Source organism: Panthera uncia (genome assembly GCF_023721935.1).
Source record: "Panthera uncia isolate 11264 chromosome A3 unlocalized genomic scaffold, Puncia_PCG_1.0 HiC_scaffold_12, whole genome shotgun sequence".
Classification (NCBI taxonomy): Eukaryota; Metazoa; Chordata; class Mammalia; order Carnivora; family Felidae; genus Panthera; species Panthera uncia.
In genome coordinates, this window is record NW_026057579.1 from 15,842,831 (window position 1) to 15,869,988 (window position 27,158).

The following is a 27,158-nucleotide window of genomic DNA, read 5'->3' on the forward strand; positions in this document are numbered from 1 at the left end:
ACATGAAATTAGGGTCTTCCTGATCCCACATCTTCCAGCAATCTCCTATCTCTCATCTTCTTCATCCATTGATATGGATGGATGGTTAGGTTGTTTCCGTATCTTGACTATTGTTAATGAACATGGGGGTGTATATACCTTTTCAAGTTAGTGTTTTCTTTTCCTTCAGATAAATATCCAAAAGTGGAGTTGCTGGCTCACACGGTAGTTCCATTTTTAATTTTTTAAGAATTCTCCATATGGCTTTCCATAGTGGCTAAACCAATTTAAATTCCCACCAACCATGCACAGGGCTTCCCTTTCTTCCACATGCTCACCAACACTTTTCTCATCTTCTTGGCAGTAGCAATTCTAACAGGTGTGTAGTGATATGTCATTATGGTTTGGATTTACATTTCCCTAATGATTAGTGATGTTGAGCACCTTTTCATGTACCAGTCATCTGTATATCTTCTTTCAAAAAACGTCTACTCTGATCCTCTCCCCATTTTTAAAATCAGGCTTATTGGGGGATTTCTGGTGTGATTTTTGTTTGCATTGTTTTTGCTATGCTGTTGAGTTTGAGGAGTTCTTTATGTACTTTGTATACTAACCCACTGTCAGATATATGATTTGCAAATATTTTCTGTAGACTGCCTTCTCATTTTTTTGATGGTTTCCTTTATACCGGAGATTTTTAGTTTGATGTAGTCCTTCTTTATTTGCTTTTGTTGCCTTTGCTTTTATTGTCAAATCCATAAAGTCACCACCAAGACCAATATTAAGGAGCTTACCATCTATGTTTTCTTCTGGGAGTCTTATGGTTTCAGGTCTCAAATTCAACTTCAATCCATTTTGAGTTAATCTTTGTGTATGTGGCAGGATAATGGTCCAGTTTCATTCTTTTGCATATGGCTGTCCAGTTTTCCCAATATCATGTACTCTTCAATAATGTGTATTATATATTCTTGGCTCCTTTGTCATAAATTGACCATATTTGCATAGATTTAGTTCTGATGCTCTCCATTCTCTTCCAGTTATCTGTGTGTTTTATGCCAATACTGCTCTGATTACTATGGACTTGTAATACACTTTGACATCTGGAAGTGTGATGCTTTCATATTTGTTCTTTCTCATGATTGCTTTGGCTGTTTGGGGGCTTTTTTTTTTTTTTTTTGGCTCCATACAAATTTTAGGATTGTTTATTTCTGTGAAAAATACCACTGAAATTTTGATAGAGATTGCGCTGAATCATCTGTACACTGCTTTGAGTAGTATGGACATTTTAACAACATTAATTATTCTTATCCATGAGCACCAAATATCTTTCCATTCATTTGTGTCTTTTTCAGTTTCTTTCACCAATATCTTACAGTTTTTAGTGTACACGTTATTTTACCTCCTTGGTTTAATTTATTCTGAGGTGTTTTAGTCTCTTTAACACAGTTACAAATGGGATTATTTTCTTAATATCTCTGATAGTTTATTATATATAAATGCAACAGATACTTGAACTTTAAGTTTATTTATTTTGAGACACAGAAAATGAGGGAAGGAGAGAGACAGAATCCCAAGCAGGTTCCTCACTGTCAGGGCAAAGTCCCAAGGCAGGGCTCAAACTTACAAACTGTGAGATCATGACCAGAACTGAAACCAAGAGTTGGACACTTTTAACTGACTGAGCTATCCAGGGGCCCCAAACATTTTCTCTCTTTTGTGTATCTACTCCAAAGTTTTGCTTTGTAGTTAACCTGAGACTTACATAAGACTACTTGTATCTTTAACAGTCAATTTTAAGTTAATAACAACTTAAATTGGGACACATTCTAAAGCTCTACAATTTGTACTCCTCCCCCATTTACTGTAGCATGATCCACACATGTTCATCCTGCTCATTTATTGTTTATATAGTTTTTTAAAATAAGCTCTTAGATAAATGTGGACCAGCTAAGGCTATTAAAACAGTTATACATGACATTAAAAGAGAAAATTTAATAGTTCCTAGATTCTGCCTAAACATGTTTGGCTCTAAAGTTAATTTCACAATAGGAGATAAATATTCTATATTTAGAATCAAGTCAAAGTAATACCTATCTGGAGAGTGCAAGCTTCAAATCTATTTTGTACTATATTAAATGGGAATAAAACTTCTGAAAGCTATAAGGTAATGCAATCACACGGACCTAAACTCATTGTTTCTTCATACGCAGATGTAAAATTTTTATTTTACCAGAGACTTCCAGCCTAATTTGCTTTCTTGGAAACCAGACAACTCAGTCATCATGTAATCAATATGCAGTTATTCGAGTGAAGATAGTGAGGGCTTGTAGAAGACAGCTGTGCAATGAGGAGGGAGGGAGGCAGGCCTGTTTTCTTGGCTGCACCAGTTTAGAGTGGAATTTCTGTTTGACTAAATTGGGAGGTGAAAGGAACGTGTGTTGTTTCAAATACCACAGATTCTCACTGTTCTCAACAAATCTTGGTGCACTTTCTCGAATAAGTGGCCATTTGCCGTATGTCCTTGGGACCACTTCTAGAGACTTTAAATGACTGTTGTTTTAGAATTTTCACCATTTCTCTGGGCAATCGGTCCATGGAGGCTCATGCTTCATCCTGGAAGTGCCTCTCATGTTATCTTTTATGCCCAAAATGGTTTCTTGGGTTGTACTTTTGATTGTCTTCTTTAGGGACTCTAATTATATATACATGTCAGACCTCCTTTGGCTATCTTCCCTTTCAACCACTTTCTGACAATTTTTTCCCTCATTTCCATTTTCTTTGTTTTCCTGTACATTCCTGATAGGATTTTTTGCCTTTATGTTCTATTTTTCTTTTCTTGAATTCATTTCTTGTTTACATTTTTTGCTTTCTTGACCATTACTGTTCTTTGTGTTGCTTATACGGGTTTTTTTTTTTTTCATATCCCCAAATGCTTATTTGATGACATTCTCATTCTTAATTTCCTTGTTTTCCTCACTGCCACACCTCTATGAGGAGCTAACTCTCCTGTGTGTATGTGATTCTCCCTCAGAAGCAATGCTTCTCTGAGGCTGCCTCTTCATGCCCTGCTGTCTTAATAGTCATGTCCCTGTATCTTGTGCCACGAACCACTGTGTCTGACCTGTGTTCGGTATTTTGGTATTAGGCATTTTCTTAGTTGTTTGTGTCCCTCTACTCTTAAGCCTTACCTCCCCACCCTTAGCACCCACGGGCTTACAACAATAGGAAGTCAGAAGGAACACTTAGAATTTATGTCTCTATTAAGGCAATGAGAAGGTCATGGTATTCTTTGTCTCCTAGTCATACTGAAGAGATGAGTGAGCCATGTTTTTATTTCCTCTGATTGTTAATCTGAACACTTTTTAAGTCTGAGAAAAATCAGGCTGCTGCCACTATCCTCCAGAAAGCTTTGTGAGGCTTTTAAATTAGACACAAGACTGTTTAAATTGTTCTTCGTTGTTGACAAAGTTTGTCAGTTGCAATATTCTGTTACTATATTGTATGTGGAATCAGGAACAATAAACAAGACATTGTCATGGTTGCTACTGGTGACACATGCCTTCTCTTTTCTTTTTTGATCAGTCCTTTTAGGGATGTGGCAGCTTTGAAAATACTGATAAGACCTCTGACATTTCTCTCAAGAACCGGAGTCTGTGCTTTCCCCCTAGAATCTTGAGGACAGTGACTGCTTCCACCAGTAATATACTGTGGATATGTGAGACTATATGAATTCCGAGGCGAGGTCATAAAATGCCTTGTCGTTTCACGCTGGTTTTATGAGGATGTGAACTCTAAAGGAAGTTAGTTGCTATGTAAGAAATCAGTTTATCCTGAGAGTACAAATCTCCTGATTAGTCCATCCTGAGGACAACACCTGCCTTTTGCCCTCACAAAACTATTTCAGTACACTGACAGGGGCAGAGTTCAGAAGGCAAAGAATTCAAATAATAAATGTTACACAGGAAGCCACAGAAGTAGAGATGTAATAGATAAAGCAGTCAAGGGGCTTTCATATACCCATATGTGAATAACTGGTTTGAATACATATTCAGTCTGCTCCCCCACTCCTTTCACATTGTGTACGGGGCAGGAGGGGTTAAGTTTTATCCCTACTATACAACATGTTGCATTTCTAGGAATTTTTAAACATAGTATACAACAAGCAAAATGAAAACTTTAAAAAAAACAAAAACAAAAAAGCTATGGATTAGTGAAGTTCAGAAAATACCAGCAACTAGTATACTGCTAAGAACCAATGGGTTGTCAATTAACATTTATTGCATGAATGTGGATGAATCAGATTATTTCGAGTAGGTTTCTGGCCTAAATCACCATAAGCATGATATGAAATAAAAAGTTACTGAACTATTAATTCATATCCTTCAAAGTGCTGATCTCTCTGGAACCGTATCTACTTCCTTGAGAAAGTTTAGTCTCTCAATGTAAAGTATTTCAAAAAAGATTAAAATAATCTTTTGTAATCCATGAAGAAAAAAACAAACTGGTGACTGTTTTTAGGCTAGTGAGAAAAAAAATGGGAATGACTTTAATACTTATGTGGCGTTTAACAAATTATTCTGTAGTTTTATCACATATTAAATGAACAGCTTAAAATAATTTGTGAATAACCTACCAAATCCAGGAACACTTTTGAGACTGGCTTTGAGGCAAATTTTCTCCAATCTGAGGTAGCTGTATCTCATCAGACAATTCCACAGGAACATCCAGTCCATTCTTGTCCGATGATTCATGATAATGACACTTCTTTCTCCAGGAACGAATGCATCACCTGTTATAATAACTTTTACACCAAACATGGTCTCCAACAATGCCTAAGGAATAAACAATATAGGTATGTGACAATTTAAAGTTATAATTTCCCATAGGTAAATTGTATCATGTTCTGTAAATAAATCTGATTTCTAGTAAGTCAATGGCATAGTGTTTCTCAAGATTATGGCTTCTATAATAAATCTCGAAAAAGAAGTTAATCTGGAAGAATGAGAACATAAAGGCAGTATTTCTATTTTTAGTTTTATTAATTTAGGTTTCTGACAGTTTCCTAATTAAATGTTAGCTTTCACTGAAATCCTCAAGATATATTAACTTGAAAAAAAGTGTAAAAGATACACAAGAAGATTCCACTGCATAATTTTTTAAGGCTATAGATATATAGGATGATTACTTTCTAGAAAGGATAATCAAGAAATTTAGCACTGAGTACAGGGCTGAAGGAACAGAAAGTCAAAATCTTCATTTTATACCTTTCTCTATTATGATCTCTTTAAACAAACACACGTATCTATTTAACAATATATAAATAATAAACCAGATGTTTATAAAGTCCTGCAACCCTAGCACCTACAACAGTGTCTGGCACCTGGAAGATGCCCAAATATTTGAATTTGTTTAATTAACTTTTCTGCTAACCAGCCGTATAATATACGTGAAATATTCAGAGGAAAGTATATTACATGCTGGAATTCTTGTGGAGAAAAAAAAACAGGAAATAAGAAACCTTGATTTCAATCCCTTATTTAAATTTTCCAATAATTTATATATAACAAATTAATATAGGACTTCACTATGAATGGAGAGAAAACTGGTCCAAGACAGAGCAAAGGTAAGAAAATCAAAACTTTTCTCCGGCAACAACATCATGAAAACCTCTAGAGAAGCACAGCACGTACAGTGCAGTTGAAACAACGAAAGTAAATGAACTACAGGTGTCTATGACATGGATGGCACACAAACATAATACTGAGAGAAGCGAAACAAAAAGTGTCCTGTAGAAATTTTTTAAAACAGTAAGACATTTTAGGTGTATATAGCCAGTGAAATTGTAAAGAACAGCAAGGAAAGGGCTATCTTACAGTCAAGTTACTGGCTACTTCTACCAAACAGATGATTGTGATTTGAAAGCTAGATGGCTTGCTGGAGGGCAGCCAATATTCTAGTTCTTGACCTGGTTGATAGTTACACCTTAATATATAAAGTGTGCATTTATTAACTTTCAATATGTTTGTTACATTTCACAAAAACTTTTTTTTAAAGAACATGACACAGGTGAACAACAGGACTTTAAAACAAAAATAGGACCAAGAAAAAAACAGTTCAAAGGGAGTATCAGCTAAGGAAAAGTTAGAAATGTTTTATGCCCAAAGAATTATAGAGTCAGAGTGTTAACACCTTAACAGAGTAAAACAGGTATCTCACAGGACCCAGTGAGTTACTTTCCCACAGCAGAGATTCACTTTAGGGCATGGGTGTTTAACCTGACATCAAGTCCTAGAAGGACAGCCTTCAAGAAGTAAATAAACGTGCCAATACCATATTATCTTGATGATTACAGCTTTGTACTAGAGGCTAAAGTCTGGGACTATGATGCCTCTAGCTTTGGTTTTCTTTTTCAAGATTACTTTGGGCAGTATTGACATTTTAACAATATTTGTTCTTCTAATCCATGAGCATGGAATGTTTTGCCATTTCTTTGTGTCTTCTTCAATTTCTTTCATAAATTTTCTATAGTTTTCAGCATACAGATCTTTTACCTCTTTGGTTAGGTTTATTCCTAAGTATTTTATGGTTCTTGAAACAAATGTAAATGGTATCGATTTCTTGATTTCTTTTTCTGTTGCTTCATTATTAGAGCATAGAAATGCAACAAATTTCTGTACATTGATTTTGTATCCTGTGACTTTGCTGAACTCATGTATCAGTTCTAGCAGCTTTTTGGTGGTCTTTTAGATTTTCCACGTAGAGTATCAGGTCATCTGCAAAAAAGTGAAAGTTTGATTTCTTTGCCTATATGGATGCCTTTTATTTCATTTTGTTGTCTGATTGCTGATGCTAGGACTTCCAACACTATGTTAAACAATAGTGGTAAGAGTGGACATCCCTGTCGTGTTCCTGATCTCAGGGGGAAAGCTCTTAGTTTTTGCCCATTGAGGATGATAGTAGCTGTGGGCTTTTCATTTATGGCTTTTATGATGTTAAGATATGTTCCTTCTTTTTCTTTTTTAATTTTGTTTTAACATTTATTTATTTTTGAGAGAAGGAGACACAGAATTAGAAGCAGGCTCTGAGCTGTTGGCACAGAGCCTGACATGGGGCTCAAACTCACAAGCAGTGAGATCATGATCTGAGCCCAACTAAGCCACCCACCCAGGTGCCCCAAGGTATGTTCCTTCTATCCCAACTTTCTTGAGGGTTTTTAAAGAAAGGATGTTGTATTTTGTCAAATGCTTCTCTGCATCTATGGACAGGATCATACGGTTCTTATCTTCTCTTCTATTAATGTGATGGATCGCACTGATTGATTTCAAATATTAAACCAGCCCAGGAATGAATCCCACTTGATAATTCTTTTAACATGCTGTTGAATTCGATTTGCCAGTATCTTGTTAAGAATTTTTACATCTGTGTCCATTAGGGATATTGGCCCGTAGTTCTCCTTTTTAGTGGGGTCTCTAACGCAAATCTATAGACATCAAGACATTATGGTACTGGAACAAAAACAGACACATAGACCAATGGAAGAGAACCCAGAACTGGACCCACAAACATATGGCCAACTAATCTTCGATAAAGCAGGAAAGAGCATCCAATGGGAAAAAGTCTTTTTAGCAAATGGTGCTGGGAGAACTGTAGAGCAACATGCAGAAGAATGAAACTGAACCACTTTCTTACACCATATTCAAAAATAAACTTAACTGTGAGACAGGAAACCAATCAAAACCCTATAGGAGAAAACAGACAACAACCTCTTTGACTTCAGCTGCAGCAACTCCTTACTCAACATGTCTCCAAAGGCAAGGGAAATAAAAGCAAAAATGAACTATTGGGACCTCATCAAGATAAAAAGCTTCTGCAATACAAAGGAAACCAACAAAACTAAAACGCAACCAACGGAATGGGAGAAGATATTTGCAAATGACCTATCAGATAAAGGGTTAGTATCCAAAATCTATAAAGAACTTACCAAACTTAACACCTGAAAAACAAATAATCCAATGAGGAAATGGGCAGAAGACATGAACATTTTTCCAAAGAAGACATCCAGATGGCCAACAGACACATGAAAAGATGCTCAACATCACTCATCATCAGGGAATTACAAATCAAAACCACATTGAGATACCACCTCACACTGGTCAGAGTGGCTAAAGTTAACTCGGGAAACAAGAGATGTTGACAAGGACGTGGAGAAATGGGAACCCTCTTGCACTGTTGGTGGGAATACAAGTGTGCAGCCACTCTGGAAAGCAGGTGGAGGTTCCTCAAAAAATTAAAAATAGAACTACCCTACAACCCAGCAATAGCACTACTAGGAATTTACCCAAGGGATACAGGAGTGCTAATTCACAGGGCCACATGTACCCCAATGTCTATGGCAGCACTTTTAACAAAAGTGGAAAATCATGGAAACAAAAATAGCCAAATTATGGAAAGAGCCTAAATGTCCATCAACTGATAAATGGATAAAAAAGATGTGGTTTATATATACAATGGAATACTACTTGGCAATGAGAAAGAATGAAATCTGGCCATTTGCAACAATGTGGATGGAACTGGAGGGTATTATGCTAAGCAAAATAAGTCCATCAGATAAAGACAGATACCCTATGTTTCCACTCATATGCGGAAGTTGATAACAGAAGACCATGGGAAATGGAAGGGGAAAAATAGTTTCAAAGAGAGAGGGAGGCAAACCGTAAGAGACTCTTAAATACAGAGAACAAACTGAGGGTTGGTGGGGGGAAGGTGAGGAGGGTACTTGTTGGGATGAACACTGGGTGTTGTATGTAAGTGATGAATCATGGGAATCTACTCCCGAACCCAAGAGCCCACTATATACACTGTATGTTAGCTAACTGGACAATAAATTATATTTAAAAAAAGAAGAAATAAACATGGACCCCTCTTGAAAAAGTATACACGGGGCACCTGTGTGGCTCAGTTGGTTAAGTATCCAACTCTTGATCTCAGCTCAGGTCTTAATCTCAGGGTCCTGAGTTCAAGCCTATGTTGTGCTCCACACACTGGGCATGGAGCCTAGTTTTAAAAAAAAAGAAAGAAAGAAAAGTATGAACAGGTACTTTGCTAAATGCCTGTAGTTTTCATCAGATTTTCAAAAGGGTCCATAACCACTCAAATAATTATAAGCCCCACTCCATGATAGAGAGGATCATGGCAGAGTCCTCTAGGCTTGGACCCACAAGCACATACTTGTAAGTATAAAGGGCCATCAACTCTCAAAATGAGTCACTGAATTATATGTCTTGGCCCAGAGGACATGTGTGAAGTCATCATCCATGGCTTATTAACTTGGATCAGCTCCATTCTGCTTTCCAAATGATATACTTTACAGTTTTTACAGAGAATTGAAATGCAGAATGCCCTTCCCTTAACTGGTAGAAAGATGAAGTTGATTACTAGTTGTGTGTTGCACCACAGAAGAGTTGTTAAAAATCTTAAAGCCTTATAAATCCCAAACCTCAACCCTCATCTTTTCAGTGCAATTTCTAATACATGTATCCTGTGGATCCCAAAACAATCTTTCACTTTTCATTATGGAAAATGTCAAAATAAATCCAGACTGTCTGTCCAGGAGCATATCATATGGCATTCTCTCCCTTGCCATCCAGCACTCTATCAGAATGCACCTGAAAGTTATATATAACCTTTTGGACAGCCTAGATCTCAAACTCACATTCATCATTTGTAATACCAGATAAAACATAATCAAGTCAACGTTATTTACAGGTCTCACAAAGAATTAGAAATACATACTACACAGAGGTAAAATTGAACATCTGTCAAGAACTCCAGAATTCAAATTATCCAGATCAAAAACTGTTAAAAAGACACCATTCTTACATTTTTTTTTCTATTTCTAGTCTAGAAACTAGTATAGAAGACAAACTAATCTTATGAAATTTCATAATGCTTTATGGAAGCGATTTCTGAGGATCTTTTATAGACCACTGATTACTACTTCCAAGTGTTCCACCGTGTCTAAAGGTTCCCTTCATGATCACAGAAAAATTGGTTTTACCATTATGCCCCAAGCTCTCATTTACCATTCCAATGACTCTTTATTTAGACTGAGCTAAAACCAACTCTGTGGCATTCCTCATCTCCCAGTCTGCCTGGGCCTTTCAGACCCCACTTAGCCTCGCTCCTGAAATCCTTTGCTTTATTTAAGGTCTTGCAATCCCAAGTCATTCATCAAACACAGCATCCCTTTTCTTAGCAGCAGGCTATTTGTTCTAGGACTGGGCTGGAATCAGCAGGCTGTGGAAGAGACCTGTATCCTAGGTGGGGAGTTTGATCTCTAAATCCCTAAGTCATGACTTATGGTGAAAGGACAGAACTCCAAACAGTTTTCAGAATCCCAGGTTATTAGCTAACAATTGGTCTGCTGGAAAGACTCCAAATTTTGAGAAGTAAACACTGCTCTTGGACACGTGCAGAGTGTGACCTTGACAGTATTGATTATGCTGAATAGAACTGTCCCCAAATGGAATGACCAAAGACCACCCCTCACTGTAGAAATGTACCAAGAGAGAATGAATGGACACTCTGCAGACTGTTCTGGAAGGAATTCTTACACAGGTAGGTTAGTTTTCAAAATGAAGGGTCTCTGGTTTACAACAACTAAGTGAAGCTTATAGAAGACTTTTTAGAAATATCTACTTAGTACAGTTAATCTGTGAGTTGTTTATTTACTTTTCTGGAGAAATACTTTGTAAATAAGCATGCTCTAGTGGGTAAATTCCATGTATGAGGGCTGTAATGAAACAATGGACTTTGTATCTTTAAAGTAATTTAAAAATTTACCTCTAAAAATTCACAGCCTGAGAAGTCACCTTCTGTCCTCTAACAAAGGAAGTATTAGTCTCTCATCAAATGAAAGACAGAAACAGGTCAAACTGTGTATATCTACAGCTAGGAAACATAGTTTAGGTAGAACACCATTACCTCCACAAGGCCAGAGGTCATATCCGTCCTGTTTGTCATTACATTCCAGCAAAATGCTCAGCACATAGTGGACACTTAATAAATAGTTGCTGGACTAATGTTCTAGGATCCTGCTGACTAATTCTGCCATAGACAGCAGTTAACAAAACTTACCAAAAAATCCTTCCTGCTATTATGAAAGGAAAAAGAAACTTTGCATTAATGTATAAGGAGGATCCACACTGATACTGTAAGATCATAAATATTCAATGCAAAGTACTTCCTACTGGAAAAATAAAAGAAAATAAATAAGCAAGGGACTGCTGCTTCCAGACCTGACAAAATAAGCGGTATCAGTCTTACCACTGAGCTGAGTTGCAGGAAAATAAGGTTATAATGAATTATACAGGTGAAAACTCTCAGTTATGAAACCACTGAAGAACCCAACATAAATTCTAGAACTTGAAAGTACATTTTATAAATGTTTATTTATTTATTTGAGAGGGAGGGAGAGAATCTCAAGCAGGCTCCACGCTATCAGCACGGATCATCACGTGAGATGAAATCAAGAGTCAGATGCTCAGCTGACTGAACCACCCAAGCACCCTAAAAGTACAGTATTTAAACAGAAATCCTCCGTGTGAACAAAACAGCAGTTAAAGGTGGCAGAAGAGAGGGTCAGTGAACTTGGTGACTTGTGTAACAATACAAGCAACCTAACCTACAACTCTAGTCCCAAAAGGGGATGAGAGTGAAAGGAGCAGAAAAAAATGTGAGGAAATAACAGCCCCAAATTTTCCAATTTGGAAAAAACAAAGCTACCGATCCAAGAAGACCAATGAAACACAGCAAAATTAACATCAAGAAACCTAGGACCTAGGCATAACATGACCAAAACAAACTGCTAAAAAAGAAAAACAAGAAATCTTAAAAGCAGCCAGAGGAAAAGGGCACATTATATAAATGGAAGCAACAACATATATGCTAATTAACTTTTCAACAAAACAAGGAGAGCATAAGACAGTAGAATGTGAAAGTTGGAAAAGAAGGAGGAAAATGTCATCCCAGAAATTTCACAGTCAGCAAACTATACTTCAAAAATGAAGGCAAAATAGGGGCGTCTGGGTGACTCAGTCGGTTGAGCATCTGACTTCAGCTCAGGTCATGATCTCACAGTCCATGGGTTCGAGCCCTGCGTCAGACACTGTGCTCACAGCTCAGAGCCTGCTTCGGATTCTGTGTCTCCCTCTCTCTCTGCCCCTCCCCCGCTCACACTCCATCTCTGTCTCAAAAATAAAAAAATAAAATAAAAATAAACACACATTAAAAAAAAATGAAGGCAAAATAAAAGAAAACCATCTACAGGAGCCCTCACTACAAGAAAACCTAAAGGAAGTTCTTCAGGCTGATGGGAAAGGACACTAGACAGTAACTCTAATATACAGGAAGAACAAAGGATACTATGAATGGAAAATATTTAGATAAGAGATTATATTCTATGATTTCTTTGAAAGAAATAAGACCATGTAAAGCAAAGAATTATAACACTGCATTGTCGAGTTTATTTTGTGAGCAGACAGAGTAGGACAGCAGCAGCACAAAGGATGTGGGAATGAAAGTCCTACACTGTCACAAGCCTTACACTTTATGCAGTGTGCTAATAAATACCAACTCCAAGGACACTGTGACATACTAAGGATACATTATGTAATCCCTAGGTTGTGACTAAATTGTGTTCACACACAGACACACCATTTTCTTTCAAAACAGACGAGGAGGGAATATTGTACAACTCCTTTTATGAAGCCAGCCAGCGTAATTCTGACACCAAAGTTTGGGCTAGTCTGACCAGGGCACTTCTCACCCAACAAGTATTTATTAAGGGGTACCTCGTTCCAAGTATTTCGGCAACCTACGTCTTTGGCTTCTCAAAGGCTTTGTAGGACTATTCCTTACCTCCTTTCCTCTTCCACTGTGAGGAATCACCACACCACCGGGACTGATTGTGTTAGTAGTTACCAGATTTTTTTTCCCTTATGAAGTGAGGCATTCCCTGACTTGAAAGAACTCCAAACCTTCTTCTTTTAAAACAATCAAGAGGTACCAGTTAACTTCTTACCACTGTAAGTTAAAGTCACGTGACCCTGACCAATCCTGAAAGATTCTTCTTATCACCTAGATATGGCAGCAAACTAGGTTTAATCTCAGCTCTGCTTAAATAATTTGCTTATGCATATGGCCTTCAGCAAATTATTTAATTTCTCAAAGCTTCTACTTCTCATTCCTCTCCTTAATCCGGAACCAGTTATTTATCATCTACCAGTATGCTCTAAGTCCCTTTCTTTGCGCCTGTAGATTAAGTTCAAATAGAGAAAAGAAACGGGGAAGAGGAAAGGGAGGAGGGACAGAGAGAGATGGGGGACTACTTTTAGTTTAACGATACCACATTTCGTAAAATGTATCTGAATAATTTTTTTAACAAAATAACCTTTGACAAGGCACAAATGCAATTCTTAAAATTATTCACCAGAAGAATCGTTTCTAAAATATGAAAAGGGTGCACTGTAAACAACTCCTCAGCCTCCACGGGAGGAGTCCGCAGCATTAGTCTACCTTCGTCTCTGCAAATGGAACCTCGGCCGTCCGCCTGAGGGCAACTAGGCAACAGCATTTCAAAGGACACAGGGTGAAGAAAGACCCTTCAACACTCGAAGGAAAAGGATTCCCTCCCTGTTTTCCTTGTCGGGTATGTCCCCATCACCTCTACCATGACTGGTCAGTAAACCCAGGAACATGAAGTTTCAGCTGTTGCTCAGGAAAAAGAAAGAACAGAACAGTCTCAGGAAATACAACCTATTCAAGGTAAAGGCAGCTACATGGGTGCCCCTCCATTTCTGGGGAAGGCACTGTGGGTTAGCAGCAACAGGGAAGGGCTAAAGCAGCTTTAATCCAGACAAGGGAGGAGTCTGGGCCAGCTCAGAATCACAGGGAAATGTGCTCAGAGCTGTATGCACTGACGTTGCAGAAAACACCTGTCTGTTCCAAGAATCTACTACACATTTTGTAGCACTTACATTTACAGATGTTCTCATTCTAGCCCACAGTCAGGAAATCACTTTATTCCTAAATTCTGTGGTTACTGGGAAGAATTAAATCAATCACATCAATGTCAAAAGTTCAAAACAACAGTTTCATCTCAATCTTAAATTGTCATTATTCGTAAAATAAAGGGAAATTGAAGAATTTTTACATCATTAACTGTCTATCTATATCTTTAGATTTGTGCATTTTGCAACATGTAAAGTATACATCAATGAAGGAAATAAACTTCATGAGGAATATAAAAGAAAACTCTTAATTTGGAATATGGCTCTTAGATATTACTTCAAGGACACGAATTATATTTCATGTTCTCTAGTTTCTGTATTTCCTCTAAATGCTAACGTACCTCTTATGAAACAGAAAGGATTCACATGCTTATCACGTTATCAAAGGGTAACATTCGAGTAACTCTGACTCTAGCTTACCACAGGTAGTGTGAGCCAAGTTGCCACGAGGCGGTTGTTGATCCAGCGATACCAAGATGGGTTTACAAACATCAAAGGTAAAAAGGGACCCAGCATGAATATGCTTCCAAAAAAGCTTCCCCAAAACAGAGTGAGTATGAAGTAAATCCCTTTCCATGACACCATGATTCTGAAAGATATGTAAAGAAAAAAAAAAAGAACATATTTTGTTACTATACATATAAACTGCCCAAATTGAGAATGCATAAAATAATCTTAAATTACAAGGCCACAGAAAAGGCTCTGGTAAAGAATTTAAGAGCTTGAATACCATAAAGGTGACCCTCTTATGTCCTACAGGTCTAACAAATTTCCAGTACATTAGAAATGAATACTCTCAGCAGAGTAAGTGTCTGACTCCTCCCCCCACCCCAAAGCTATATTATTTAAGAAGAGCCTTTGGTTTTTTTAAATCTAGTTATTAGTATTAACATAAACATGTATGAGTTACCCAATACAAACTCTTAAAATATTCCAGAGGTTTTTTTATATCCTACTATAAAAAGTCGACTTAATGGGCCAAGAATTACAGAACAGTTTCCCAAGGGTAATCATGCCTAAAAGCGTTGACAATCTTATAGAGTGCACTAAATTTTTTTTTTTAAACCTAGAAATGCTGGGGCTCCTGGGTGGTTCACTCAGTTTAGCGTGACTCTTGATTTTGGCTCAGGTCATGGCTCATGGAATAGAGACCCATGTCAGGCTCTGTGCTGACAACACAGAATCTGCTTGAGATTCTCTCTCTCCTTTGCTCTCTCTCTCTCTCAACATAAATAATTTTTTTTTAATGTTAATTCTTCACACTAGAACCTGAAAGTAATGTCTTTGGGCAACTGTTCTTAAACTGGCTTTTTCTTTTTTTTTTTTTTTTTTTAATTTTTTTTTTTCAACGTTTTTTTATTTATTTTTGGGACAGAGAGAGACATAGCATGAACGGGGGAGGGGCAGAGAGAGAGGGAGACACAGAATCGGAAACAGGCTCCAGGCTCCGAGCCGTCCATCAGCCCAGAGCCTGACTCGGGGCTCGAACTCACGGACCGCGAGATTGTGACCTGGCTGAAGTCGGACGCTTAACCGACTGCGCCACCCAGGCGCCCCTATCTTTATGAGCTGAAAGAATAAAGAGAAGTCAGATTCCTCACTTTATTTGCCAAAAGATTACTTTCAGGGTCCTCATAACCAGAAACACTTAATATTGACATTTTAAAAGAAACTGTTGGAAACACAGTTTAAAATGAATAATCAAACATTTGATTTTATAACCTAACCTATATTAGAGCAACAATATGTTTTGCCTCAGGATAATACAACTGTTGGAATCATTAAAATTCTGAAAATAATAATGGCCTTAAATTTTTCATTTTACAAAAGGTATTCCAGTGATCAAGACCTGTGATTCTTTTTAAATATTCAGAACAGGAAACAAAATTTCAAATGTCAAAGTGCTTTAATAAATGTCAGACAATAAAACAGGTCAAATCCTTTAACAACACAGATTCGACTTTATCTGGGTACAGAGTATGTTTTTAAAGTTGTTTTTTTTTTTTTAGCGTTTATTTATTTTTGAGACAGAGACAAAGCATGAAGGCGGGCGGGGGGGGGGTCAGAGAAAGGGAGACACAGAATCTGAAACAGGCTCCAGGCTCTGAGCTGTCAGCACAGAGCCCGACGCGGGGCTCAAACTCAACAGACCGCGAGATCATGACCTGGGCCGAAGTCAGCCGCTTAACCGACTGAGCCACCCAGGCGCCCCTGGAGTATGTTTTTAAATCTCTACCAATACTTGACGGTGTGTGTACAAAATCCTTCCAAGTACAAAGAGAATGAGTAAGAACTGGTTTTTTCTGAACTCTAGATGAACTTCTAAGTAGAAGTCGGGTGAGGGACTGAGGGTACAGAGAAAAACCACTGAAATGCAGTGACCACTTTGCTCACCCAGGGCCCAGAAAGGTGTGTGTTTGTTCCTCCACACCCTCAGCTTTGCTTTGTGAGGCCTAGGTTCTCCTCTTCACACTGAAAGATGACACTCTTGGCAGCTTTTATCGAGTCTTTAGATTTAAGCTTTTTTTACACAGGAAAAAGAAAAAGACCATCTGCAGTGCTGCTCCTCTATCTGAAACCCTGTAACTCCCTTTTTTGCTGTTTCTGCCAATTAGCTGGCTCTGTTTAGACACTTAAGAACAGGACTCCACACTGTATCTGTACACATCCATCAAAGACTCAGACATACCTCTTCCTCACTTAGTAAACTATTTCTCATTTGATGTGATTAAACTCTTTTAACTCCGTATATTTCTTCCCTTAGATATCACCATTTTACAGTGATGAAGCGGAGGACCAGAAGAGTTCCGATGACTTTCCCATGTCCCCAGACCAGCTGGAAGCATCAAGTCTTCCTGCCTTCTACTTCTTTCATGATATTATACTACGTCCTTCTCGCCGAGTGGCCGGGAATGAGAGGCCCGAGTCAGCTTCTAAACACGTATGTAAACACAGACTCAAGTAGAAAAGGATGTGTCCCACGAACATACAGGGGTTATTCAGGCCAAGTCTCATCTAAAATTACTTTTCTGTCCTGCTCCTGTCTTTTCCCTAACTTCTCAATCATTTGTTCAATGACTCAATAAGCATACAAAGAGACCCTACTGTGTGCCAGGCTCTGTGCTAGTCACTTGGGGATACCACAGTGAGTATGGCAGTCATACCAAGCTCTCGTCAATCATGGCCTATCTCCTCCTCACGAACTTCTCCCTGGCTCTGCATTTAATCCAGCGCCATCCGGTCTTCTTCCAAGTCTCACAGGTTTCACAGACAAACACAGTTAACAGTTATGACAGCTACACGCTTATTTAGAATAGCTAAAATGGGGGGGGGGAGGGGACCTAGCAATACCAAGTACTGGTGAGGATGCAGAACATTAAGAACTCACACACACTGCTGGTGGCAATGCAAAATAGTATATATGCTTACCATGTAATCCAGCAATTCTACTACCAAATATACAGGACAAATGAAAACTTATGATGACACAAAAACCTGTACACAATTGTGTATAGCAGCTTCGTTCATACTTGCCAAAAACGGGAAGCAACCCAAATGGGGCGGGGGATAGGCAAACAAATCCATAGACCAGATACCTACAGCTTCTAGCTCAGGAAGGAAACCTCTTTTCCTTCATAAAATGTTCTTATGTAATCACCTAACAACTAAAATGTGCAGCAGCATTGTTCTCATATTCTAATAGGTATACTAAGAAATAAGTGCAATTCAATGGGATACATGCTACAATAGAAGGTATAACAGAGCATGCAACATGTGTTAAGGATAGTTCAAGGTAAGGCAGGATGAACTGTACTAAAAGGGATTAAAGAAGGCATTAGACTCTTGGAGGATGTGAGGCTGGGGGTGGGAGAGATTATTCCAGGCAGTAAAACAAAACATGCAGAGTCACAGAAATACAAAACAGCATGGCTTAAGCAGGGAACTGTAACTCATGAGATTTCAATTAGGTATACTGTACCCATTGGGGAGCTGCAAGAAATCACAAGAGCACAGGTCCCAGGGACAAACTGCACACACCCAGGCCAGGACAGCCAAGAAATACCACCTGTAACATGTCACCATGGGTAAGAAAAAAACCTAGGGCCTATGACTCATGTTTTGGGATAAGTGGTAAGGGTGCATATATAAGTGTCGACTCAATGAGTAAATAGATTGGTTTTGTTAAAAGCCTTAAGAGCAAACAGCTTCTCTTCCCTTCAAAACTGACAGCACATGGAACTTGTCAGCAAAAATCCCAGCATAGACAGATGCTGGTATCAAGGTCTGGGACCATCTGCTCCAGCTCCACCACGCAAAAGCCTGATATCGTGACCACATCACTTCATCTGGATGCTTACAGATGAGGAAGTTGGGGAAACTCTCAAAGGCCTACCTTTTGAGCACCTAATATTTGCCAGGCACTTTACAGAAGGCTCCTGGTCGTTACATATTTAACACCTAAATATTGAACTATTCATAAGCAATGAAAAGATCCATAATAGGTAAATAATTCAAAATTTTGCTGAAACTCCCAAATTTGACTACTCCGAGGCTGGTGTCAAAAAACAAATCATTTAGGTAGTAATAATCTAGTCAAGTGTCCAGTATCCTAATCTCAATGGCCCTTTATTCTGTCTCAGTTACCTCCTAAGCACTTGGTAGGGCAAGTTAGATACACAGTGGATTTGTAAATTTGAGGTTTTAAAAGGACCTTACTATATACCTTGATGAGTCAAGCATGTCTTAAAATAGGCACTTTACAAACATTCTCATCTAATCAAAACAAGAGCCTCAAAAGTAAGGTATCAGTAATATCAGTGGTATTTGCAGGTACAGAACTAAGGGACTCGGTTCCCCAGCACTGTTAATACTGACAGAGGTGCGCTAAAGAGCCTATCTATACCCAGGGGCACTCCCAGAAAACACAGTGGAGAGTTTGGAACTGGTATAAGAAAGATTTAAAGACAAAAAGAATAAATAATGAGTAATAAAAGTAAGAAAGAGTTAAGCATATTGTTTAAGCCCATCTTCTCTAAAGAAGGTATAACTGGGCTTCTAGATTAGGGGACACACAGTGGGATTAAGTAACCCTACACATAGAGAATCCTAAAGCTGAGACCCAGACCACCTTTCCTCACTGGGCTTTCAGGTGGCAAGAGTTTAGTCCTAGTCCAGTGCTCTCCAATAAACCCTCATGCAGTGATGGAAATGTTCAGTAGCTGTGCTGTCCAGTATGATAGCCAATAGCTGTATGTAGCTAATTCAGCTGAGGAGTTATTCATTGGATGTGGCAAGTGGCTACTGTACTAAATAGCACTGCTCTAGGCAGACTACTGGGGCGCACTTCTCTGGGGATCTGACCAGACATTGAGGAAAAACAATATAGAAGCACTGGGGGTACCCTAATAAACGGTCCACTTGGATCACCCTATAGTGAAGCCCAAAGTTCATGTAAGCCTCACCTACATACAAGTTCCTCAATGGCTTTTTAAGTCCCCTATTTTTCACTGTAAGCAGATAAAGAGACATCTGAGAAAAGTCTATAACATAACATTAGAGACTAAAACAGAAAAAAAAATAAACTTGAAGGAAACAAACTATTCAGGAAGAAGAAAACTATCTTAAACATATCAGAAAGATTAAAAAAAATACTGCATCTAGTAAACAAAAACGTGAGGAAACATTAAGAGAGTTAAACGAGCTATTGGAAGTTGACCACATACAACGTGGAGCAAAAATTAAAAACTCAAAGAGTTGAAAAATAAAACAGAGGAACCCCCCCCCCAAAAGTCAAGAAGATAAAGGGCTGGAGAAAAAGAAAGAGCATTAGAGGACCAAACAGGAGGTCCCATATGCAAATCATACGAGTGCTAAAAAGAGAGTAGTGAGGAATTGAAGGGGAAGAAACCAACAACAAAAAAATTTTAAAATTTTTCCTCCAAACTTGGTAAACAGGACACTCCACATTAACACGGCCTGCTGAAAGCTAGGATAATGGACGAAAACACGCTCACCAAGGCACAGCACTGTCACGTTCAGGACAGAGAAGACAAAAGGACATTCTACAAAACTTCTAGAGAAGGTAGAAGAGCAGGTCACAAAGGATTAAAAATGAGATTGGCTTTGGACTTCTCAGTAGAAACATCTCAAGAGCAATACCAGAAGCAAGATGAAACAGAACAATGCCTACAAAGTTCTCAAGAAAATTATTTATCCAGTCACTTTATCAAGGATAATAGAATAACATTATCATACATGCAAGATCTCAAAGGTACCTCCCATACAATCTTTTTTCAAGAAACTATTAGAAAATGGCCTTCCTAAAACAAAGACTAATGGAGATGAAACATGGGAAATGAGAGCTCCCATATAGGTGAGAGGTCCAGGGAATCTCCAAGAAGATCATGAATGAAGATCTGAGGATGACAGTTATGCACAAGACAGAGAAGGTGTCCAGTCCAAATTGGGGATGGGTAACTCAGAAGAAAGACTCTTTGAAAGCTGTATCACCAAATTCCTTATTCCTAAACAAACTATCTTTTTGAGCCAAGAACAGAATGTCCAGGTGAACCTTGGCACAGATTCTAATCTGCACTTGGCTTCTTGAACATGTTCTGATAAAATTCCTGCAGGCCAGCTGATGACACTCATTTTATCTACCATAAGTACTCTGTTTTGATCTACTCCTGAGACGGGGTGGGAGGGGGGTGTTCAAGGTGAATTTAGGAGAAAACATATTCCCACCAGAAAGCCAGAATCTGCAGACTCCAGCCAGATGCCCTGACTATGGTGAGCGCTGGACTGTGGTTTTTTTAGGACTCATTTTATGTATGAACTTGCCCACTAACTTCCCCAGAAACAGATCTGGTCAATGCTCTGGGACACCGAGGTCAGACTACCACCCAGAGATTCTGCACCTCTAGGAGCCTTCATCTAATGATAGATTATGCTGCTTGCTTCTCAACTTTTCAAATACAAACATACATACATATGTATACATAAACGGCTTAGGGATACATACATAGGTGATAAAATTTTAAAGAGAAATAACGACTAATATAAAAGGGTAATAGTTGTCATGGGGGAGTCCACAGGAGACTGGCAATATTCTATTTCTTAAGGATGGTGGCTACTAATATGCTCACCAACAGTGCCATTTAAAGTAGTGTTCTTGGGGCGCCTGGGTGGCGCAGTCGGTTAAGCGTCCGACTTCAGCCAGGTCATGATCTCGCGGTCCGTGAGTTCGAGCCCCGCGTCAGGCTCTGGGCTGATGGCTCGGAGCCTGGAGCCTGTTTCCGATTCTGTGTCTCCCTCTCTCTCTGCCCCTCCCCCGTTCGTGCTCTGTCTCTTTCTGTCCCAAAAATAAATAAAAAACGTTGAAAAAAAATTTAAAAAAAAATAAAAAATAAAAAATAAAGTAGTGTTCTTTATGCACTACTCTTAGAAGCTAGATGAATAAATACTTCACACCCAGACACAATCACACTGATTTAGTTCTTTCATAAACATAAGTGAAATATGTATGAGTTGATTAATTTCTTTTAAATCCAACAAAATTTTTAAATCCCTGGATGCATGTTAATTTGCATGACCTGATTCTGATGAATATTTCTGCATTTTTCAGAATTTAGTAACATACACACATCTGTCTCGCCTGATGAAATGGTTTGCTGCTTTATTCCCCAGTGAGAACTGTATTTGTTTTCCTTTCAAGTCACAAAGACAGAGCCTCAGAGCTAAATTTAACATTTAATTTGAGAAGCAAAGATTAGGGTTATTATTATCTCTTTCTCCTCTTACAACCTTTTTATTCTTATTGGCATTATCATTATCATGTATGTCTTTTATTGTAAATCAGTTTAAATTCTTTTAGGAAGCAGATTGTTAATTAAAAATAAATTTAAAAGAATGTTAACATTAGTGACCTTATTCATCATATTTTACTTAAAAAACAGTCTCTAATGTCAAGAAATCACTGGACTATTACACTAAAGAATTTAAGTTCAAGATATTCTGAAGACAAAAAGGTATACTCCTTTAACAAGCAAATCACCAAAAGAAACAAATGAACAAAAATAAGCCAAAGACACAGAAGGTAAAACACCTTTCTGTATCAACTTAGCAATCATAAGGCAGGCAGATGAAGCTGAAAGGATAATGTATAAGGTTTGCTCAGGCACCTTTACCTATTTGGGAAAACGACACAGACAATAACAGGAAAGCCAGACAAACTACACAGTTTCATTCTTCCTGAAGCAGCACAAGAGAATATTTTCCCAGATACTAGAAGAAGCTGCAAGGTAAGCAGGCATTTAGTTACGATCATTTAGATGAAATAAAACCACAGTTTACCAATTCTGATAAACCCAACAGGCGGTTACAGAGCACAGAATGGGGTCAAACCTCAGTTAGACCTACCCAAAATGAAGCTGGATTTCAGTAAACAAGTCTGCTAACTCCCTCTGGCGGGGAGGGGTCCATTCTGAGAGTTTCTAGCACATCTAGGGTTATGTTAAAATGACTCTATCTTATTAAAGTTTAGTGAGAGAAGAAATTATCTGTGTAAATACTCAGAGCTATCTCTAAACCCTGATGCAATTCTTTCTCTTTCTTTTCTTTTCTTTTCTTTCTTTTCTCTTTCCCTCTTTCTTTTCTTTCTTTTGAGAGACACAGCAAGCCGGGGAGGGGCAGAAAAAGGAGGGAGTGAGAATTCCAAGCCCCACTGATGTGGGGCTCAAATTCACGAATTGCGAGATCATGACCTGAGCTGAAATCAAGAGTTAGAAGCTTAACCGATTGAACCAGCCAGGTGTCCCAACCCTGATGCAATTCTTTTACTTAAAGTGTACTTAAAGTTGATACCTAGAGGGACACCTGGGTGGCTCAGTCGGTTGAGCATCCGACTTCGGCTTAGGTCATGATCTCGCGGTCTGTGAGTTCAAGCCCCGCATCAGGCTCTGTGCTGACAGCTCGGAGCCTGCTTCAGATTCTGTTTCTCCCTCTCTCTCTCTGCCCCTCCCTCACTCATGCTCTGTCTCTGTCTCAGAAATAAATAAACATTAAAAAAATTTTTTTTTTAAATAATAAAAAAGTTGATACCTAGTAAGAAGCAGACAGTATATACTGTATGATTCTATTTGTTTAACGTTCAAAAATAGAAAAAATAATTTATAATGTTAGAAGTAACATTAATGGTTATACTGGGAGGTATGGAGCATGGGTAGTGACTAGAAGGGGCACCAGGGGCTTCAAGGATTTTGGCAATATTCTGTTTCTTGATTTGCGTGCTGGTTACATGTGGTGTATTCACTTTACAAAAATTTGTTGAGCTATACATTTGCGATCTATTTACTTTCCTATACGTATCTTTTTAAAAATTTTTTATTTATTTATTTTGAGAGAGAGAATGAGAGAGAGAGAGAACATGAGCGGGGGAGTGGCAGAAAGAGAGGGAGAGAAAGAGAGAGATGATCCCAAGCAGGTTCCATGCCATCAGCGCAGAGCCAGCCACGGGGCCCCATCTCATGACCAGGAGGATCATGACCTGAGCCAAAATCAAGTGTCAGAGGCTTAACCAAATGAGCCACCCAGGTGCCCCTCTATATGTATATTTCAACAATATTTACCCCCAAAAGTTATATATGTAATAATTTAAACTGGATACCTTGTAAGTAATCACTTCCACATATGAAGTTTATAAGAAGAAAATACAAAGGGCCCATAAACATGACGAAATGTTCAACCTGTTTTCAAGAAAGTGGAAATTAAGACAACAAAACACCGAGGCACCTGGGTGGCTCAGTCAGTTGAACATCTGACTCTTGATTTCGGCGTAGGTCATGGTCTCATGGTTCATAAGTTTGAGCCCCACATCGGGCTCTGCACTGACAGGATGCAACCTGCTTGGAATTCTCTCTCTCCTCTCTCTCTGTCCTTCCCCTGCTTGCTCTGTCTCTCAAAATAAATAAATGAACATTAAAAACAAAAAGTCAAAAAAAATACCAATTGTTTTCTTACCAGATTGACAAAAATGTCTAATTTTTGCCTTTGGTATTCTAAACATCATTTGATGTCTTTGCCTTCACAGCTGAAAGAAGTATACATTTTAGAGGGCACACTGATGAGCTGTAATAATACATATAAGCTATAATAATTTTGAATATGCCTATCATCATGAATTCCTTCTAAGTATTTACCCCAGAGAAATACTCAACTGCGTGTACAAAGATCTTTGTACACGCAGTTGAGCATTATCTGTAACCAAAAAATCAGAAACATAAATGTCCACTGATGGGAGAAGGGCTAAACTGTGGTACAACCAACGATCATGGAACACTATGCAGCAGGTGGAAAGAATGAGGTCAAACTGTATTTTCTAAAATGAACAGTTCTCTAAGATATATTGCTAAGTGAAAAAGAGTATGATACTATTTTCAAAAGAGGGGAACCACACCCCTGGAAAAAAAAACTTATGCTATATGGTTTATATAAATAAATGTAAATGCACATAAATCTGTCTATAAGGACACATAACGTTTCCATGGTCTGTAAAGATGGAAGAGGCTGTGACTAAGGCTGGTGGTCAAAGAGAAATAGATGCTTTCTTTAATGTTTTAAAAAGAGACATTTCCATTTGATACTTACATAGCAAAATGGGAAGAAGCAGAAAAGAGAGGTAAAAGAAGAAGAATGAAAAAAAAAAAAAAAAAAGCACCGTCAATGTAGCCAAAACAAGTCAGCTTGTCAGATGCCAGCAATACCTGTTTCTCCACAATTCCATAATCAAAGTAAAAATGATTAAATGTTGAGGCAGAAATAAGTCCTATCTCTTAGACAAATTACTGTTTGTCATACTATCAACTCAAAGTTTTACAGACAAATTAAAAACTACAATTAAAAACAAACTGAGACAGGAATGGTAAAGTTCGTACCCTGGGTAAGCTAAAAGTACGCCAGCACCCACTCAAAACCACCGCTGAATTTATTTTATAGCATTTATCCATGTTAACTTGAAGTTTAAGCTCACGTTCCATTTTTCACTTCATGAGACACAGAGCCAACCAGTAAAATGTGCAAAGAGCTAAGTGATGGAGGTATATAGACTGTCGGAAAGCAAGCAAGGAGTTTCCTGAAACTCTTCGTATACACAAAATAGGAGCCCATGAATACATGTGTATAAAAGTCTCATAAGGATAAAGTTCTAGCAGAAAGCAGTTATTTTAAAAGTTTCTAAAAACAGAATGTTCATTTCTGACTATCCCCATGGATACTTTAATCAAAAGCATACTCTTAAAAAGACAGAAAAGGAAAAAGTTAAAACAGCTGTCTAAATTTACCAAGTTATTTCGATCATTTAATTCTGATCATTTAAACAGAGAATAAGTACCAATTAGAGTCATTCCACAGTCATTAAAAACTCAAATAATAATATCTGCACTATTAAACACTAACCATCCTCAGACAAGGTACTGCAAAGAGTAACATAGAGTCTCTGCCCTCCTTGGCAGTATCATCTAGGTGCAGAAAGAACACATCTGAAAAGGAGGGAGGAAGCAATACAAGGAAGTATATATTAAATGCCAAGTTCATGAAAAATCAGTAAGCTTGACAACCAGCTTGCAAAATCTTAGAAGTCTAGAGATAGAGTTAAGATCACTGAGCTTTAAACATCTTTCAATTTCATAGATGATTCTCTCATTATGCCAGTGAAGAAAGTGGGGAGCAGAAAGGTTGAGGGATCTGACCTGTGCTTACAGTGGCACAGCCGGTGGCAATGGAGCTAGGCTAAGACCTTCCACCAGCTCAGCGTTCCTTCCATTAGACAAGAATCATAGATGGCTAAGGCAACCAACTGAAACATGAAGAATTAAAATGCAAACGAGGTCTGGGCTTAGAGGAAGGATAGTAGTGAGTCAAGCTAGGACTAAAAGCAAGGGAAAGAGGCTACCTCTTAACATTCTTGATGGTGCATACTGTGCAGTGATTGGGTTAGTCATGAGAAAGATTTCCCAAAGTCTCGGGATTTCTGTTGGGTTTTGTTTCTTCCAAATTGTTTCAAACAAAATGAACTGTTAACAGCAAGCATTTTTTTCATGAAAATGCCACCACTTCTTTTTCTGCAAAAATGGCAAGCACACTCACTACATTTCAACAATTTCCTGTTGTTATAGAAGTTTCCTTGTAAGATGTAAAAGTTAAAACCACATACACCCACACTAAGTGGAACACTACTATATTAAATCATTTCAGAAAAACTGGTTAGTACAACTCTCTTATACCTCTTACCTATTATTCAAGAGACTACCCTCCTTGATCCAATGACTTACAGTCCTCAGAATGTTAGAGTACCACATAACCCAGCAATTCCACTCCTAGATATATACACCTAAGTGAAATGAAAATATATGTCCACATAAAAACATATAGATGAATGTTCATAGCAGCGCCATTCATAATAGTCAAAAAGTGGAAACAACCCAAATGTCCTTCATTTGATAAATGGACAAACAAAAGGGGTTTAGCCATCAGTGGCTATCATTCAACAACAACCAGAAATGGAGTGGAGTACTTGATACATGCTACGACACAGACAACTTTGAAAATATTAATGCTAAGTGAAAGAAGCCGATCACACAAGTCCACATATTGTATGATTTCATGTATATGAAATGTCCAGAAGAGGCAAATCTGTAGAGACAGAAAGTAGATTAGTGGCTCCCTATGGCTGGATGCAGGTGGAATGGGAGTGACTGGAGGGTGAAAGAATGTTCTAAAATTAGACAGTGATGATGGCTGCACAACTCTGAACAGTCTAAAACCATTGCCTGTATGCTACTCTTTAAATGGGTGAACTGCATGGTATGTGAATTATATCTCAAAACAAAAAAAGTTCATTAGCTGGGAGATTACCAAGACACAAGTAACTCTAACCACTTTACCCTGAAGGCCGTGAATATTGAAGGAAAAGAGAAACTGTAAGGATGACGACCACTTCAGAAATTAGAAAAAAGCATATACAGGGGCACCTGGGTGGCTCAGTCAGTTAAGCAGCTGACTTCGGCTCAGGTCATGATCTCACGGTTCCTGAGTTCGAGCCCCACTTCGGGCTGC

General features: G+C 38.3%; 1 protein-coding gene across 1 annotated transcript in view; it reads right to left on the minus strand.

Annotated features, from left to right (window-relative positions):
* The window catches only part of LCLAT1 (lysocardiolipin acyltransferase 1), a 181,698-nt gene that overhangs the window by 102,636 nt on the left and 51,904 nt on the right, over nucleotides 1-27,158 (minus strand). Inside the window, exons 2-3 of the mRNA XM_049652354.1 lie at nucleotides 14,469-14,637; nucleotides 4,613-4,811 (exon numbers count right to left, since the gene is read on the minus strand). Coding sequence (XP_049508311.1) covers nucleotides 4,613-4,811; nucleotides 14,469-14,633 — 364 coding nt within the window. The 5' untranslated portion in view covers nucleotides 14,634-14,637. The remainder of the gene's footprint in view (nucleotides 1-4,612; nucleotides 4,812-14,468; nucleotides 14,638-27,158) is intronic.